We start from the raw sequence: 16491 nt of genomic DNA, 5'->3' as shown, positions 1-16491 counted from the left end.
AATCGACTTTATTTACATCATGAAACTAAAATTAGCATTTAGAAATTTCTTCCCTGGATACTGATTTCATAAAATATTCTTAAGTTGAAAATTTTAAAAATGAACAGCTGTTTTTTGTTTACTCATGCATGCCTTGCATGATTTCTCATTCTGTAATGATTTTTTTCCCTTCTGAAATCCTTAAAGGATTTCAATCATTCAGTTTTCATTTCACATGAACAAATTGCAAGGGTGTAAAGAAATAAAATTTATCAAATATATATTGCAGTAACTCTAGGTTCTCATAGAAAGACTTAGACGTTGGTTATACATGCTTATTAAATTACTTAAGGAATTTACAACGTACAAATGACATAAGTTAAAATTAAACTTTAATCTATATTCCAATATTTCGGCAACGTCACATTGCCATTTTCACAGGAACTTAAAATAAAGACACGTGCATGCAGGCACTACACACAGTAACTGAGGACGAAGCAGGAAGCTGTTGTTTCTTCTAAAAGTCCTGATGGTGCCCTCGTGGGCACCATTGGCCTGAAGGTCTTCTGATGTAAGTCTCCCAAATTTGGGGCAGTCTCATGCAACCAAATTTGTTGAAGTTTGGCATGTTTCTTAGGGCTGAGGCTGATTTCATGAATAGCCTTTCGAATTTGAATTTACTAAGGTGTATTGCCGTGGCTTTCTTCCACAATGTTCTGCGGCGAGTATCCAGAGCATGGTCTGCAAGACCAGAGTGGCTGTACTGGTGAAAATGGATGTAGTCCTTGTGTTCTGAAATTCTGATATTCGCTGTCTTGCCTGTTTGGCCAAAGTAGGACATCTTACAGCTGCAAGGGACCTGGTATACACCAGGTAGGTGGTTGGTCTTTAGTTGAGCAGATAGGGACGCCAATTTTTTATATGGTCTGTAACAAGAGGTCAAGTTATGTTTTTTTAGGATTTTGGTAATTTTTTCCGAGGTGCCTCGGATGTATGGAATAGTGATGGATTTAGAATAATCCTTGTTGTGAAGGGGGTTGTGGTTAACTGGTGTCAATATTAAGTTAAAGGGAGATGGTAAATCCCGTTTTATTTTATAGCCGGGTATGAAACTCAGATTGAAATCCACCAAATCCAGAGAGTTTCATGCCGAAAAAACTATCGGCGAGCCCAAGTGTAAGTGATCACTTGGGTAGTACAACACCAGGGCAATCCAAACAAAGGTGCAGCAAGCTCCGTTTGGCTTATGATGGTGTCAATATTTTTTGGATTTTTTTTTGGTGGGGGGGGGCTAGCCATTAGCTGAGAAAGTGTTGAGGAAGATGTGGTTTAGTTCTGTGATTAGGGCATTGTCATTTGAACAGATAAGTTTAGCCCTGTTGTGTAGTGTCTTGATAACTCCATATTGTTGTGAGGGGGAGTGGGTCAGATTGTATCTGCCTGTATGGGTGGGTTTTCTATAAACTGAGAAAACCACGGTTCCATCAGGCTGGCAGGTGACTAGTGTGTCTAAGAAAGGGAGGCTGTTATTTTTCTCCTTTTCCAGGGTGAACTTGATTCTGGGATGTTGGTTGTTTAGGTGTGTTAGGAAGGAGAGGAGTGTATCAGAGCCATGTGGCCAAATAGCGAACACATCATCAACGTAGCAAAACCATATAGTTGGTTTCTGTGAGGCAGAGTTTAAGGCTTTCTCTTCAAAAGTCTCCATAAAAAAGTTGGCCAAGGGTGGGGAGCCCATGGCTGTGCTCTCTATTTGTTTGTAGAATTTTCCTTGTGAAACAAAATAGCCTGAGTTCATAGTGAACTGAAATAGGGCTGAGATATCGGGAGGAAATTTAGCTTGGATTAGCTCTAAGGTTTCTTTGATACATTCACCAGCAATTCTCGCCCCCCCCCCCCCCCACAACAATATGGAGTTATTAAGACAGTACACAACAGGGCTAAACTTATCTGTTCAAATGACAGAACCCTCACCACAGAACTAAACCACATCCTCAACACTTTCTCAGCCAATGGCTACCCCCCCCCCCCCCCCCAAAAAAAAAAACATTGACACCAGTTAACCCCCCCCCCCCCTCACAACAAGGATTATTCTAAATCCATCACCATTCCCTACATCTGAGGCACGTCGGAAAAAATTACCAAAATCCTAAAAAAAACATGACCTCTTGTTATAGACCATATAAAAAATTGGCATCCCTTATCCGCTCCACTAAAGATCAACCACCTCCCTGGTGTATACTCGGGTCCCTTGCAGCTGTAAGCTGTCCTACTTTGGCCAAACAGGCAGGATAGCGAATATCAGAATTTCAGAACACAAGGACTACATCCGTTTTCACCAGTACAGCCATTACTTATACTGGTTGTACCGTACAACCAGTACAACCATGCTCTGGATACTCGCCACAGAATACGGTGGAAGAAAGCCACAGTAATACACTGTAGTAAATTCAAATTTGAAAGGCTGTTCATGGAATCAGCATCAGCCCTAAGAAACAATCCAAACCTCAACAAATTTGGTTGCATGAGACTGCCCCAAATTTGGGAAACCTACATCAGAAGACCTTCAGCCCAATCGGCCAAGAATGCCAACATTGCCCGCTAGGGGGCACCGTCAAGACTATTAGGAGAAACAGCTTCCTGCTTCGTCCTCAGTTATTGTGCGTAATGCCTGCGTGCGCGTATCTTTATTTTAAGTTCCTGTGAAAATGGCAATGTGACATTGCTGAAATATTGGAATATATAGATTAAAGTTTAATTTATATCATTTGCATGTTGTCAATTCCTTATATAATTTAATAAGTAAGTAACTCTAGGTGGTGGAATTGAAGAAAATTTAGGATTCAGGATATAAACTAAAATATAACTTAATGATTCAGATCATTTTTATTCGTAAAATGATTTCAACTGGTAATTCTACACTAGCTGGATAGAAATGAAATTTAAATAGTATCTCCTAAAACATATGTGGTACTTGGCAACTTCATTGTAGTTTTGGTTTCAATCAGAACGGGGTCTAATTGAAAAAAAAAAGGACTTGTGCCTAGTACACAAGCTGCTTGGTTCTTCATCTAGGTTAACTATGGCCACTTTTTTTTTAATTAATAATATATAACGTACCTGAAGTAAATAAGCCCCAGCATCTAATAAGGCCCGTTTATAAAAAAAAAAAAAAAAAAAAAAATCGCCTTTACGGTGAGTTGTGCCAGTTTGGTTTCTTACACACACAGGAGACACAATAAGCAATGGCAAATCAGTGGTGCCATGTTGTCTAGTGACTGTATTGTGTCTTCCCGTTTAATAATATTACGCCGCAATAATTCGTAAGTTTTAATTAAAAATAATTCTTTTCGCATTGTTTTTATATTTAAATTGTTCTTTCAACATTCAGTTTTATGATAAAAAATGTTTTAATTGATTTGAATTCATATTTACGTGAAAATAGATGTGATCTAATCTAGTTCGCAGTAGTTAATAAAGCCCAGTAAATTTGTTGATGGGCCTTATTAAACTGCTATAATTTATGATTTATTTTATTTTTTGGTGATTGCTCATAATAATTACTTATTTTATTGCTAAAGGCCTCTGAAAATGGCAGAAGTTAAGAAGAAATGGGGTCTTTGGACTGATGAAAGACTAGAAGCAGCTATGAAAGCTGTGCAAAGAGGACAACTATCACAACGTGCAGCATCAGAACGCTATGGAGTACCTAGAAGAACATTGAAGAACCATTTAAAGACAGAGAAGACAACGAAAAGATTAGGAAGAAATACTGTGCTAACTAAAGAACAAGAGAAGAACTCAGTAGAAAGAATAGTAAAGTTTGCTTCAATTGGCATCCCTTTAACTCCAAAAGCTATTATTATTATGTGACACCTCCAGGGAGTCCAAAGACTCATCGAGGGAGAGTGTGCTAACAGCATCGAACAATTGAACCCCTTTCAACTACTAACAGCGCTCAAACTCACTTAACATTTTGCAAGCCATTAGTAGCAGAGGCTCTACCAAATCTACCAACCTTTGCTGGCATATGCAGGCAGACTTTTCTATTTTGCGAACAAAATGAAATTAGGAATAACTTCAACAAAAAAAAAAAGTGACCTTGCAGGAAAAGATAGGTTGTAGTTAGTTTTAGAGAGAAACCCAACAATTTCTAAACATAAAGCTCAATTTTTGAATCCTACTCTAGGTAAGAACATATCCTAATCCTCCATCTTGTAATTCAGATAACTCCAATAATGAGATTCCATTGGCAAATCTAAAAACAAGGAACTTTTTGAAGTCATTTTGAGGAGTTAATGCCAATGCCAAATTTGCAGTTGTAAAGGCAACACCACGAAGAAAAGTGTTAAATTATAAGGGCCACAGAGTGACCAAAGATCTTTTCAAAGAAAATTATAGTAAGAAAGAGAAGGCTGTCACTAAAAAACAGGAAGAACCAAAAAAGAAATAAAGGAACTTACAGAGTGTCAAAAGAGGGGTGGTATTGCCATGGATGCAGAGAAGAAAAGTTGCTGATATGAGGCAATGCACACGGTGTCTTAAATGGTACCATGAAGAGTGTGTTGGTCTCACCAAGAAGAATGTGGCATATTTGTATGCCCTTATGACTGTTCTTAAGCTAATAATTATGATTTAAAATTAATAATTGTTATATTCTTTTTTAAATATTTAATTTTGTTCAAGGGCTTTATTAAACTACTATGGGGTCTTTGGACTGATGAAATAAGGCCCACACAAGATGTTTTTTAAAGACTTAATTAAAATAGAAATTACTGCAAGAATTGTTCTTATTTGTTTGTTTTTTTAATAATTAGTGATAATACAAACTTTAATATGAACACTGTTGTTTCAATTAATCTAAACAATTGTCTAACTTATTCAAATAAGGTGGGCCTTATTTACCTCAGGTACCTTTTTATATATATATATTAAACTACTATGGGGTCTTTGGACTGATGAAATAAGGCCCACACAAGATGTTTTTTAAAGACTTGATTAAAATAGAAATTACTGCAAGAATTGTTCTTATTTGTTTGTTTTTTTAATAATTAGTGATAATACAAACTTTAATATGAACACTGTTGTTTCAATTAATCTAAACAATTGTCTAACTTATTCAAATAAGGTGGGCCTTATTTACCTCAGGTACCTTTTTTTATATATATATATATATATATATATATATATATATATATATATATATATATATATATATATATATATATATATATAAATTTTCATTTGATAGGCATCTTTGCATGTCATAGGCATCCCGATAGTTCTCTGGGAAATGATAAACATTGATATTCAGCGGTTATTCTGAAAATTATATACACTATAGTTTTGATTTGATGTACTGTCGTGAACTTGAATCTAGACACACGAGTGTTTTTAGTGCATTCATTTCCTTACTAGATTTGAGATTTAGATGAATTAAAAAAAAAAAAAAAATTGTCTAGTTGAAAGAGGATTTTGTTCTCCCCCTTACTATTTATGCCCACTATAACAAAAATGTTTTATCAGTAAAAATGATTTGAAAGGATAATTCTTATCTTATTGGATGGAATTTAGAATTTCTATTATTGTGATCTCAATTTTGGTTTCAGCCGGACTATATTAATGGCAAAATAAAATTGTCAACAATACAACTGTTACACAAGAATGTGATTATAAAATGTGCATTTCCCAATCTATTTTTTAATTAACTGTTAACAGCAACTAGCTTCCCCTTTCCCATGTACTGGATTAATTTGTATTCATTTTTTTATACCAAAATGGCATGATTATAAAAACAAACTAAATTTAATATTAAATTAAAATAAGGGAAAAATCTCAGCATATCACATTTCAAGCTAGAGGGTTCCAACCAGTTCAGTTTTCTGTGTAACATGGAACTTTTCATCCTTCATGACATTTTCAGTTAAGTTCCATAAGCTTTATAGCATCTTTGGAAGCCAAGTGCTTATTTCAATTATGGTGTTCTTGATTAAAAAAAAAAAAAAAAATGCAAGTAGCTATGTAAGAAGTCAGCAAACATCCTGCCATGAGTATAAATTCATCACTGGTGTTTTCTGCTTGAGACCAAACATAAGTTTACTGATGTATTTCAGAATATGAGCATCAAAGAAAATAGTGATTTGATATGTAATTAATATTGTTTTTGTTATATATGTAAATAAAGGATGAGAGGGAATATATGGGAGACGTTATAAATGGAACTAAGGCATTTAATTCAGTTGACAAGAACAATGATTACATGCTTTGGTTGTTACAGTAGTTCATCTGTTAGTATTTGGAGTGTTTTTCTCTTGTTGTGCTAATATTTATAGTCTAGAGTATTTCATTAAAGTAATTGAGAGTTATGGTAATACCATACCATCCTTGATAGGCTTAGGTTTCTGAGTGGAAGGCTGAAATAATAATCAAATTACTAATTTTTGCAGATTGAATATCTTCTCCAACTATCAGATGAAGAAAAGTTTGTTTTATTCAGTTTGGTTATATGTAGATTTAGTGATCATCTATACTTGATAAAGATCTAGTTTTGTAGTTTTTACTCATTACTTATATCTAAAGATGAGAGCAATAAGTCCATCTTCTGAGAGGAAATATGATAGTTTTTATTTTTATTCATTTATTCAGGAGTATTGGTGTACTTGCTTATGTTCTTCTATCTGCACATACACCATTTGGTGGAGACACAAAACAGGAAACTTTTTGTAACATTTCACATGGAGAAGTTGAATTTCCTGAGGACCTGTTTGGGAATGTATCAAATGCTGCAAAGGATTTCATTCGAAGACTTCTAGTTAAAGATCCTAGGTATGTACATAGCATTTAGAGCAAAGAATTATGCACTGAACCAGTATAATTTTAGACATTTGCTTAAAACTGCCAAAGCTTTGTAAACTAACAACTTTTTTTTAAATATGCTTTATGCTTCTGTATAATTTCTTGTAACGTCAGACTGCCATTCAGAGGGGGTGGGACTATGTTCTTAAATCCATGAATGCATAGTACAAAAGAAAGTGGAAGGGATAGCTAAAGGTTTATATCACTTAATTTTTTTTTTAAATATTTATTCCATACACAAACGGTAGGACAGCCTATAGTAAACATGCCATGTGAGGATGGGGTCAGGAATACAGTAATCTGTTGATATTCTTCTTGAACTGTTGAAGATTGGTAGTTGTTTGGAAGACTACATTTTTAATTGCACCTTCCTAGAGGTACAGCATGCTTTAAAGTTAGCTTCAGTTTTGAGTGTTTGTACAAATTTGTTCAAAAATAAAGCCATGCAAGATAAATTTATATCCATTTTCTATGTTTAAGATAATATTGGTGTGATTTATCCAAAAACTGAAGCATATGTCTTCATTGTCGTAAATTTGATTCCTTCCCTATTGCAATATTTGTTAATATTAAACTGTGCTCCTGACATCAATTTGGGTGTATTGTAAAATAGTCTTCGTATTTACTTCTGTGAGTTGAATGACAGATTCGAGTGGATAAGAAACCCTTTTGTTAGCAGTCTTTAAACATTGCCAAATCTTTTCAAAGCCAGCTCTTGGCTTTTAATAGATTCCTGAAAACTCTATATAAACAAACTGCACTAATATCTTTATAGTTGAATGTTAATTTCAGTATTGAACCTTGTCAGACAAAGTATTTGAAGTACCATTTGCTTTTCTTAACTTTGTACTTCGGATTCCCTACACTTTTTAATATTAAAACAAAAAAAAAGTGCAACCATATTATTGATGTAAAACTACATCATATTAAACTTAAAATATGGAATCTGATGTCCTTGCCATAGTGTCTTGTTACAAGAAGTTCCATTCCTTGTAAATAATTTTGTAAATTTATATTAGCCTATAAGTTGTTTTATTGCTCTTCTTGTCCCCACCCCACATGATAAGCCCCGAGTCATGTTCCAGAAGTAGTATGCAACCACTGTGGCTGGGAAACATTGATGTATACATGCATGCACTTCTAAAAATTCCTAGTGAAAGGTTAGAATTATAGCCTAAGCAAGGAAGGATGCCACTTTCAAATGACATCTAGGACAAACTTTTGTATGATGCTACATCTGTTACTGTAGGGACTGAAATTAGAATATTAGCATTTAGGTTGTGAAAGTATTTTTAATGCCCTGCAAAACTAATATGCTTTGTCCCCTGCATATTAGTTTTGCAGGGGACAAAGCATTGATGTTGAAGGAGAGAATTATTATGCAAAGGGTTTATCATGTAAGTCAAATTAAACAAGGATGTGGGTTCTCCATGATCTGTCATGAACAAAACTCAACAGTGATTAGTGCTGAATTTAAGCAGCCGTTTCAGTTGAGCGATAGCATTTGGATATCAAAGAAATTTTGCATGCCACCTTCATCTGGAAAGTAATGTTGATATTGTTGAGGATACAGGATAATTCGAAAAGGAATTTGACTGGTTAATTTTATGCAAAGACATAACGTCTTTGCATAAAAGACATTTTTGCATACCTCTTATGTCTTGTGTGAAATTTACCATCATGACCTTTGTGTAATTTATGCATTTTAGAAAAAAAAAAATGTCTAGTTTTGCATTGTAAACCTGTAAACATAGAAATGCCTGTAAACCATTTATGGTTTACAGGCATTTCCAACACAGACATGAGTTATAAAGACAAACTTGGCTCTGTAAAAAAAAAAAAAAAAAAAAAAAAAAAAAAAAAAAAAAAAAAAAAAAAAAATGCACTGCTGCCAGAGAGTTCTGCGCAAAATGGCTATGAATAGAGTGAACTTACTATGGAGAAGGGTAGATGTACCAGAGTTGTTGCTACCTCAGCTGCTGAATACTTTAATTTTTCAAATGGCTTTGTTATTGTTACCCCCACATGATTATATTATGACTAATCATCATCAAATTCCTGCCATGTACCCTCAAGGGGTGTACAGGATATGACTGTACTACATGAAAAAATTACATCATTACTAACTTCCTATCTACAATTTTCCTCCAAATCAGTCTGTTACTTGTCAAGACTCCAACATTATCAGATCTTATATTTCTATTGTCTAAGGCACTTTGTACCGTATCAATCCACCTATATCTTGGTCTTCCTCTGGGCCGTTTTCCTGCCAACCTGGCAGAGAACACTTGTTTTGCTAATCTTTCCTCTCCCATTCTATTTAAGTGACCATACCACCTGAGATTAGCTCTGCTAACGCATTCCTGGATGCTGACAATGCTAAGTTCTTTCCTAATATCCTCGTTTTTAATATGATATTGCCATTGCTGCCATCTGTTCATGCCTCTAATCTTTCTCAGGACTCTCATATCTGCAGTCTCTAGTCTTTGGTCAAGTGTTTTACTTCTGACCCAGCTCTCAGATCCATAAGTTAAAACTGGTTTGAACACTGTGTGCTTAAGGGTCAAAGCTGCATAACTGAGAGGAGACCTCCACATAGCCTTTAAAAGAATGCGGAGAACCGACCAGGGCTTCTGACCTAATGTCCAATCTCACCTTCTCGTGGTGCATCCTGTTGGGTATCTACTTGGATATTGAACGAACGAGGATGGGCTGGCAATTTGGGATTTAGCCGACCAAATTGTATTCTTATTGGTTAAACCAAAATAAAAAAATGATGGTACAACATGACAAATTATGACTAACTTGACTTTCAATTATTGAATATTGGTGCATACCAGTTTGAGAAAAATTACCATTTAAACTCTTACTATCGCATAGAAGTATTTATTCTATTGTAAAAAAATTTTTTGTTTGCATCATAAAATTGTACTCAATAACTCAAGTACTTTATTTGTTTTATAGATTCTTGATTGAGAATATAGTTGTTTTCCATACTAAACTTGTTATAGTAGTAATCAATTTAGTTGATCCCAAAGTTGCATACTGGATTTATTTAACAGCATAACATCTCCTAAAGCATAAAGTAAAGAGATGAATTGTATATTTCCAATTTCACTATTAGCTTTAACCCTTTCCTTCACAATGTGATCCATATAAATGATGAATAACAATGGAAATAGCATCCACTAGTTTTTTTTTTTTACAAAAAATATTCCTTCTCCAATAACTTCATTTCTAACTACTGACTTATAGCTTAAGTATAGGCCATAAATTATTCTGTATAATATCCCATTTACACAATATAATTGTAGGATTTTTAACTTCTAATATAAACTGATTGGAAAGAGAAGACACGGTAAACCTCAAAAAAGGATAAATGAATAATGAGACCAATATTGTCTATCTGTAATTAGCGTTTATGATGATGATTTTAAGCTGCTATTGGCACATCATTATCATCGATGCATTACCCAGATTTACAAAACTTAAATAGAAATCCTGGTTATATTACTTTTTCTCATATGCCGTATTTGGCATGAACCGTTTTTCCTTTACAATATTTTCTTGCCCTTTTCTCGAGTATGCTTGTATAAAGAGCTTCCTTTGTAATTCTCACATTTAATTTTATTTATCTTTATATCTTTATAGCTGGCTTACAGTATATATCTTCATATTTAAGCATTTCTGGGTATATATTCTTCTCTTGCAGGCTGCTTTTCTGACATTTTTGATGACTTTTCCTGCCATAAGTGATATGTCCTCCTAGTAGCATTCCTCTTGAATATTTTCTACAACTGTTTTGTTAGTGATTATAAATATAGCACTGTGGATGTCTTGATTAGCTTCAGGGTTATTATTATCTCATTCCTTGTTTCCCAGTAGCCTCCAGAATGTTATTTTAAATTTAATTAAAAATTAATTTAAAATACTGCATAATAAAGTGTGTAATCCTGGAAATCATTAAATTTTCTCTGTTAAATTATTTTCATTCTTACTATTAATTGTACATTTTGCAGGGAACGTATGACTATTAAGGAAAGTCTTCAACATCCATGGCTACGATCATCTAGTTCTAGTATTTCATCTCAGCCATTGTTTTCACGATCGGTATCTTCCGTAAGTGAACAACAAGTAGCCACATCTCCATCTCAGGAAATTATTGGTAAAGAATTAGGAAAGGATGAAAGATGTCAAAAACTATCACAATATAATCGTGCAGTTGAAAATGGGGGTACAAATCGTCAAGTGCTGGCACTTGATACAAAGTATCGTGGACTGTCATCAAGGAAGAGTAGTCTTCTGAATAATAGTTCTTCACTGAAAGAACCTCAGCAACAGCTCTCTTGCCAAGTGAAATCTAAAGAGAACAAAGTGGCAGCAGACAGACCAGCAGTGAAAGGAATTGATGTAGAAAATATGGTGGTAGAACTTGAAGGATTAACAAGAACCAAAAGACTCATCTTTAAGGAAGAAATCTTAGTAGATGAGCGAGTTGGAATAGTTTATTGAACATCTATTGGTGCATATTATGGTAGGTTTCTTTAATCTTCCCAAGAGTTTTACCATTTGCTATGCAACAAGCAATGGTATCAAACTTGATAATCTTTTATTTTAACCACAATGATTACCTCTTCCATTGATACTTCCAGAGATCTGCACATACTAGGTAGAGATTGAAAGGAGTGTATCAACCGAGTGTTCTGTTATTCCCATTTGCCACGACTGGCATTAAGTGGGTTGTTGGTGCTTTTTTTTATTTTTTTTTTTGTTGTAGATTTTTAATGTTTTATAGAAAGAGATAATCATTTTCATGTACAGTTTCAGTAGTTTAAGCAACTCTAGCCTGCACTGTTTGATAGCGTAGTGGATAGGTACGATTTAGAATGCTGCTTTCCTTTGTAAGATGTCACAAAATATTTTTAAGGTGATTGGACGTGATGTCATGTAATTTAGGGAGTATTTTGTCTTGTAAAATTTAGAGAGTATTTTGTCTTGTAATACAAGATATTTATCAAATATTTTGTGTGTTGTCTACTGCTTTTTATTTGGAATGATGCTTTCATTAGAAGTGCTTGAAATTTCTTGGTAGAATAACTGTGCCCTTCAAAGTACCAACCTCATATCACTATCTGCAATTAAATCCAATGTTAGTTAAACCGAATGGGGTATTCATAAGATTGTTTACTGTCAATTCACTGCTTCATCCTACTTCATCATCAGAACCATCTTCACTTTTTAGTCTATAAGTGCGATCAATGAGTGATAATTGATTGTGCAGGCTATTTGCCATTGGGACTGGGACCACATTGATTAAGTGCCCTTGTTCTCCAGGGAACAACCAAATGCAAGTCCATCCATTTATCTGCAACCAGTTTGAAGTACTAGTGCAGGTCTTATTTACTCATCATTAAGAAACTATATAAATGAACTTTACTGTCTGAATATGTACCTGACCAAGTACAAATTTTCAAATCACTTTGATGCATTTACAAATCTAACAGCCAGTTGAACTGAATATAATCCACTATGTTAATTATGCAGGCTAGAGTAAAAATGGTTGTATAGAGGTCTTTCTTATGTAAATATGTTATACTCTTCCAACAGTTAGAAAGCTCACTCTGCAAAGCAACTAAATTTTTTAAGTCTCTCTCTCTGTATTATAAATCTACTCTTGAATTACAATAATTGTTAATAAGAGATTATATTTTGGCCACAATACTTGTAAAAATTTCTGAACTGTTCCTTGAAATCATTTATTGCAACCTTAAATAAGTACTAAGACAGGTCCAATCCCATCCCTTCATCTCCTGTAAAATAGTTAACTACATTTAACTTTGTATTTTTGGAATGTTATTGTGTGAAAAAAAACTGCATTTGTAAAAGAATAGTCTAAAGTTTTTTTCATGCTTAACACATTGAGGGTTGCATATCAGTTATCACTATCATGGTGAATATTGTTCTGGTGCTTTTTTCTTTTTTTTAATGAAAGATTGTTCTTTCATACCAGTAGTGGTCTTTAAATTTGCTATGTTTAGTAAATATGTACATAGTTATGTTTTAAAAACATAAGAAAGGGTGTGTGCTCTGCTGTTTGTCTTCCAGCAGAACACTCCTGTGGAGGAACTGTTGCCAGGTGTAGATGTTTCTTGTGGGTATAACTTATTCTGTGGGAATACTAGCACAACTTGTTTTAAACACACACACACACTACTGTATTTGCATTTGTGAAGTGCTATTTATGTATCCAGTCATTCACAAATTATTATTCAGCCAGTAGTATTATCTTGTCATTAAGTGTGCAGATTTATGTGGAAGACCCTGTGTAAATATGCATAAGTGTTAATTTACTGTTTAATGGTAGAAATTAAAAAAAAAAAAATCTGTTATTATGTGTAGACAAAAGCAATAAACCAGTGTGTGTAAATCAGTATTGTTAGTTTCTCTCCCTTATCTAAGGATAAAAATCGGTAACTTTCAAAATTTATGAGTAAGGGAAATTGAGACTAAGATGAAAACTTATAGTTTAACTGTTTGAAACACAAATCTTGTTTTTCACTTTTAACATATATATATATATATATATATATATATATAGCATGTGATAGTGCTACTTAAGTCAGATAATAATACATCTTATTGGTGAAAGCCAAATTGCATTCATTAAAGAAAACTGCAGATGGAAATATTTATTCATCTTTTTTAACTAATGAACACTTGAACAGATACTTATTAAATATGAATTTCTCCCTCTTCATGAATATTTCCAAATTACAGCAATCTGATGTTGGAAAGAGAGGTGTTCAAATAAGCAATGGAATGATCAACATTTGGATTTTTTCCCGATGGTGAAACTGCAAACAGACATTGGAATGATCGGTTTTCATTTAACTGGAGTTAGAAAGATCAGAGGATTAGCATGTTGGGTATCATATCCTTAGCTATTTCATGCAGGTTCTTATTTTAAAGTTTTTTTTTTTCTCTCTCTCTTCCATGGGTATCAATCAGAACTACTCTGACTAGATTGTGATGAAATGCATTTACTAAACCAATCTGAATTCCATTTAAATTAGATGAGTTTCAATATATATATATACAGGGTGTTCGGGATAAATTTGACAGTTTCGTAAGGAAAAAGAAAATCTTCTTTGTATCTATTAAATTTAATGAATTGACAAAAAAACATTACAGGCAGAGTTAATTACAATATTATCAACAAGATTTACTCAAAATAACCACCATTAGCATCGATCACAGCTTCAATTCTGCTTCGGAACCTCGAACAAGCTGATGCTACAGTCTCCCTGGGAAGGGCCGCAAAAACTGTTTTAATTTTATCCATTAACTGGGCTTTTGTATTACTGGAAGTGCGATTGGTGTCTTTTTCAACTGCGCCCCATACAAAATAATCCATGGGGTTAAGGTCTGGGGAGTTTGGAGGCCAAACATTTGGACTGGTGAAGTCGTAGAAATTTTCAGACAACCATTTTTGACTTTTCCCAGAGGTGTGGCAAGGGGCCGAATCCTGCTGCCATACATACGGCCTACCATTGGCTACCCTTGTTATCCAGGGCTTGACTACAGTTAGCAACTCCACGAACAAAGCCCGAATTCCAATGCCAGGGTTCTTCAACACCTGTTCCTGCAGATTTGCGAGGAATTCTGCTGTACGAACGCAATCAGATCGTCTGCTAGGGATCTTTCTTCTTGCTACATCCTCGTAGTCACCATTGCAAGTCTCTAGTTCATGCCTGATTGTTTTTACTGTATTCAGGGAGCATTGGGCAGCAGTCGTAATATCCTTATTTTGATGGTGGGCACGAATCATCATGATACAAGTTATTCTCTTTCATGATTCAGGTGGGTTCCAGCTATCCATCCTTTCTGACATCTTGTATATGAATGAAGAAGGGTCCAAACTTTTAAATGAAGAGAAGTGTGTGTTAATACATGTAACTTACGGAAAAATATAATTAATTATAAATATGTCAAATTTATCCCGAACACCCTGTATATGTGTGTGTGTATGTATATGTATATATATGTATATATATATATATATATATATAAGCATGAATCTCAAATAGTAGCATTTACTATTATAACAGATAATATTTATGGTATGACTTTTTTTTCAGTTAATTTTTCATTTTCTTTGTTTAAATCAATAATATTGATATGTTATAGTAGATTTAAAGACAGGTCTCCATTATTATACAATTGGTGACATTGCTTCTAAAGCAGGAACAAGTTCAGAACTATCTTGGTACCTCCCCTGTTTCATAAAAAAAAACCAAATGAATATAGTGAATTAATGTCATCCTCATAGGACTTGAAACTGTTTTACCTACAATCACACTAAATATCAACAACTTTGTCTTTAAATTGAGCTATTTATTTGAATGTACATAATACCTATAAGAGACTAGGAAATATGATTTGCTGATACAGACGGCAAGTCTCCTCGATTTGAATTTTTTGATTCGTGTAAACTGAATCAGACTGGAGTTCTTAGTATTCCACTTGGGTACACGTTCTGATTTTAATTGAAAAAATTAAATTTTTGCCATTACATGACAATAAGTCGTATTTCAAATAAAGAAAAAATCTAACACATAAATTGCATTGTGTTGAACAGTTAATAATTCTTATTTACATTTTTTTTTTTTTTTTTTACTGATTGTACTATTAGTAAATAGTACAATTTAAACAACTGCATAATTGTACTTAAATTGTCGATAACTAATTCCTGTGATGAGTCTTTTGACTCCTTGGAGGTCTAAATAATAATAATATTCTCAGAGTCCAAAAATTTCTGAGAACTGATACTGTACTTTGATCATATGTAGACATAGCATCAACTATGCTTTATAATTTTTTGTGACTTCACCCACAAAAGGATGTAAACCTCTTTTTATACAGTCTGGAAACCCTGCTCTAGAAATCAAACATGGAACTTGATCAAGCTGCTTTGGGAGGTTGTTAAGCAAAGGTGGTGGTTTTATACTGGATAATTATATCAATTTACCACCTAAAAGCAATTGCAAACATCCATGAGTTAACCACATGGCCCACCAGGTTGGCAAATTATATGTATATAGGACTTTAGCTCATTGACTTACTTTGTTCTTTGTCAATGCTGATGACAGTCAAGTAAATCCCTGTTGAAAAATTGATGCTTGAGATAGTTGAATATTTATTTCTTTGGAAAATACTTTAACTTTTGATTTACATTAAAAAAAAAAAAAAACATTGAACTTGGTTGATTTATATACAGAAAATATTGTTACTGACACACAAAAAAAATATTGAAATTTATATACACATGCCATTTCAAAAAAAGTGTTCATCTTGAAGTTACGCAATAAATGCAAAATATATGAATGATAGAATAATCATAAACTTAAAAGTAGCAGCAGACGTGCAAGCAGCATTGGTTCCCCTTTCCTGGGTCATGGCCCATTCATAATCACCACAGTATCCATTGATAATTGGTTGGGCAGGGATCCCTCTTCTAGAAGAGGACAAAAAGAAATTATTAGTGGAAGAGTATCTTTTACATTCACTAATATAACAATGTTGACCAGTATATGCAATCAGACCTTTTGATAATTAATTGGTTCAGAAATATATCTTGCTTAAATAAATTAAGTTGAA

At 33.8% G+C, this 16491-nt stretch overlaps 2 protein-coding genes across 5 annotated transcripts in view; one reads left to right on the top strand and one right to left on the bottom strand.

Moving 5' to 3' along the window:
* The window catches only part of LOC150094553 (serine/threonine-protein kinase 17A-like), a 139977-nt gene extending 126713 nt beyond the window's left edge, over nucleotides 1–13264 (top strand). The window contains 2 exon segments of the mRNA XM_090411753.1: nucleotides 6625–6804; nucleotides 10854–13264. Of these exon segments, the coding sequence (XP_090267879.1) occupies nucleotides 6625–6804; nucleotides 10854–11346 (673 nt within the window). The 3' untranslated portion in view covers nucleotides 11347–13264.
* A 2746-nt stretch (nucleotides 13265–16010) lies between these two features.
* Nucleotides 16011–16491, bottom strand: part of LOC150094550 (beta-hexosaminidase subunit beta-like) — a 364235-nt gene continuing 363754 nt past the window's right edge. For all 4 annotated transcript variants that reach the window (XM_090411847.1, XM_090411846.1, XM_090411845.1 and 1 more), the window contains exon 13: nucleotides 16011–16348. In XM_090411847.1, the coding sequence (XP_090267973.1) occupies nucleotides 16192–16348 (157 nt within the window). In that variant the 3' untranslated portion in view covers nucleotides 16011–16191. The remainder of the gene's footprint in view (nucleotides 16349–16491) is intronic.

The sequence above is a fragment of the Typopeltis vanoorti genome, chromosome 22 (genome assembly GCF_054136105.1).
Source record: "Typopeltis vanoorti isolate ZY-2024b chromosome 22, IOZ_Tvanoo_1.0, whole genome shotgun sequence".
Classification (NCBI taxonomy): domain Eukaryota; kingdom Metazoa; phylum Arthropoda; class Arachnida; order Uropygi; family Thelyphonidae; genus Typopeltis; species Typopeltis vanoorti.
This window is presented reverse-complemented; position numbering and strand designations above follow the sequence as displayed.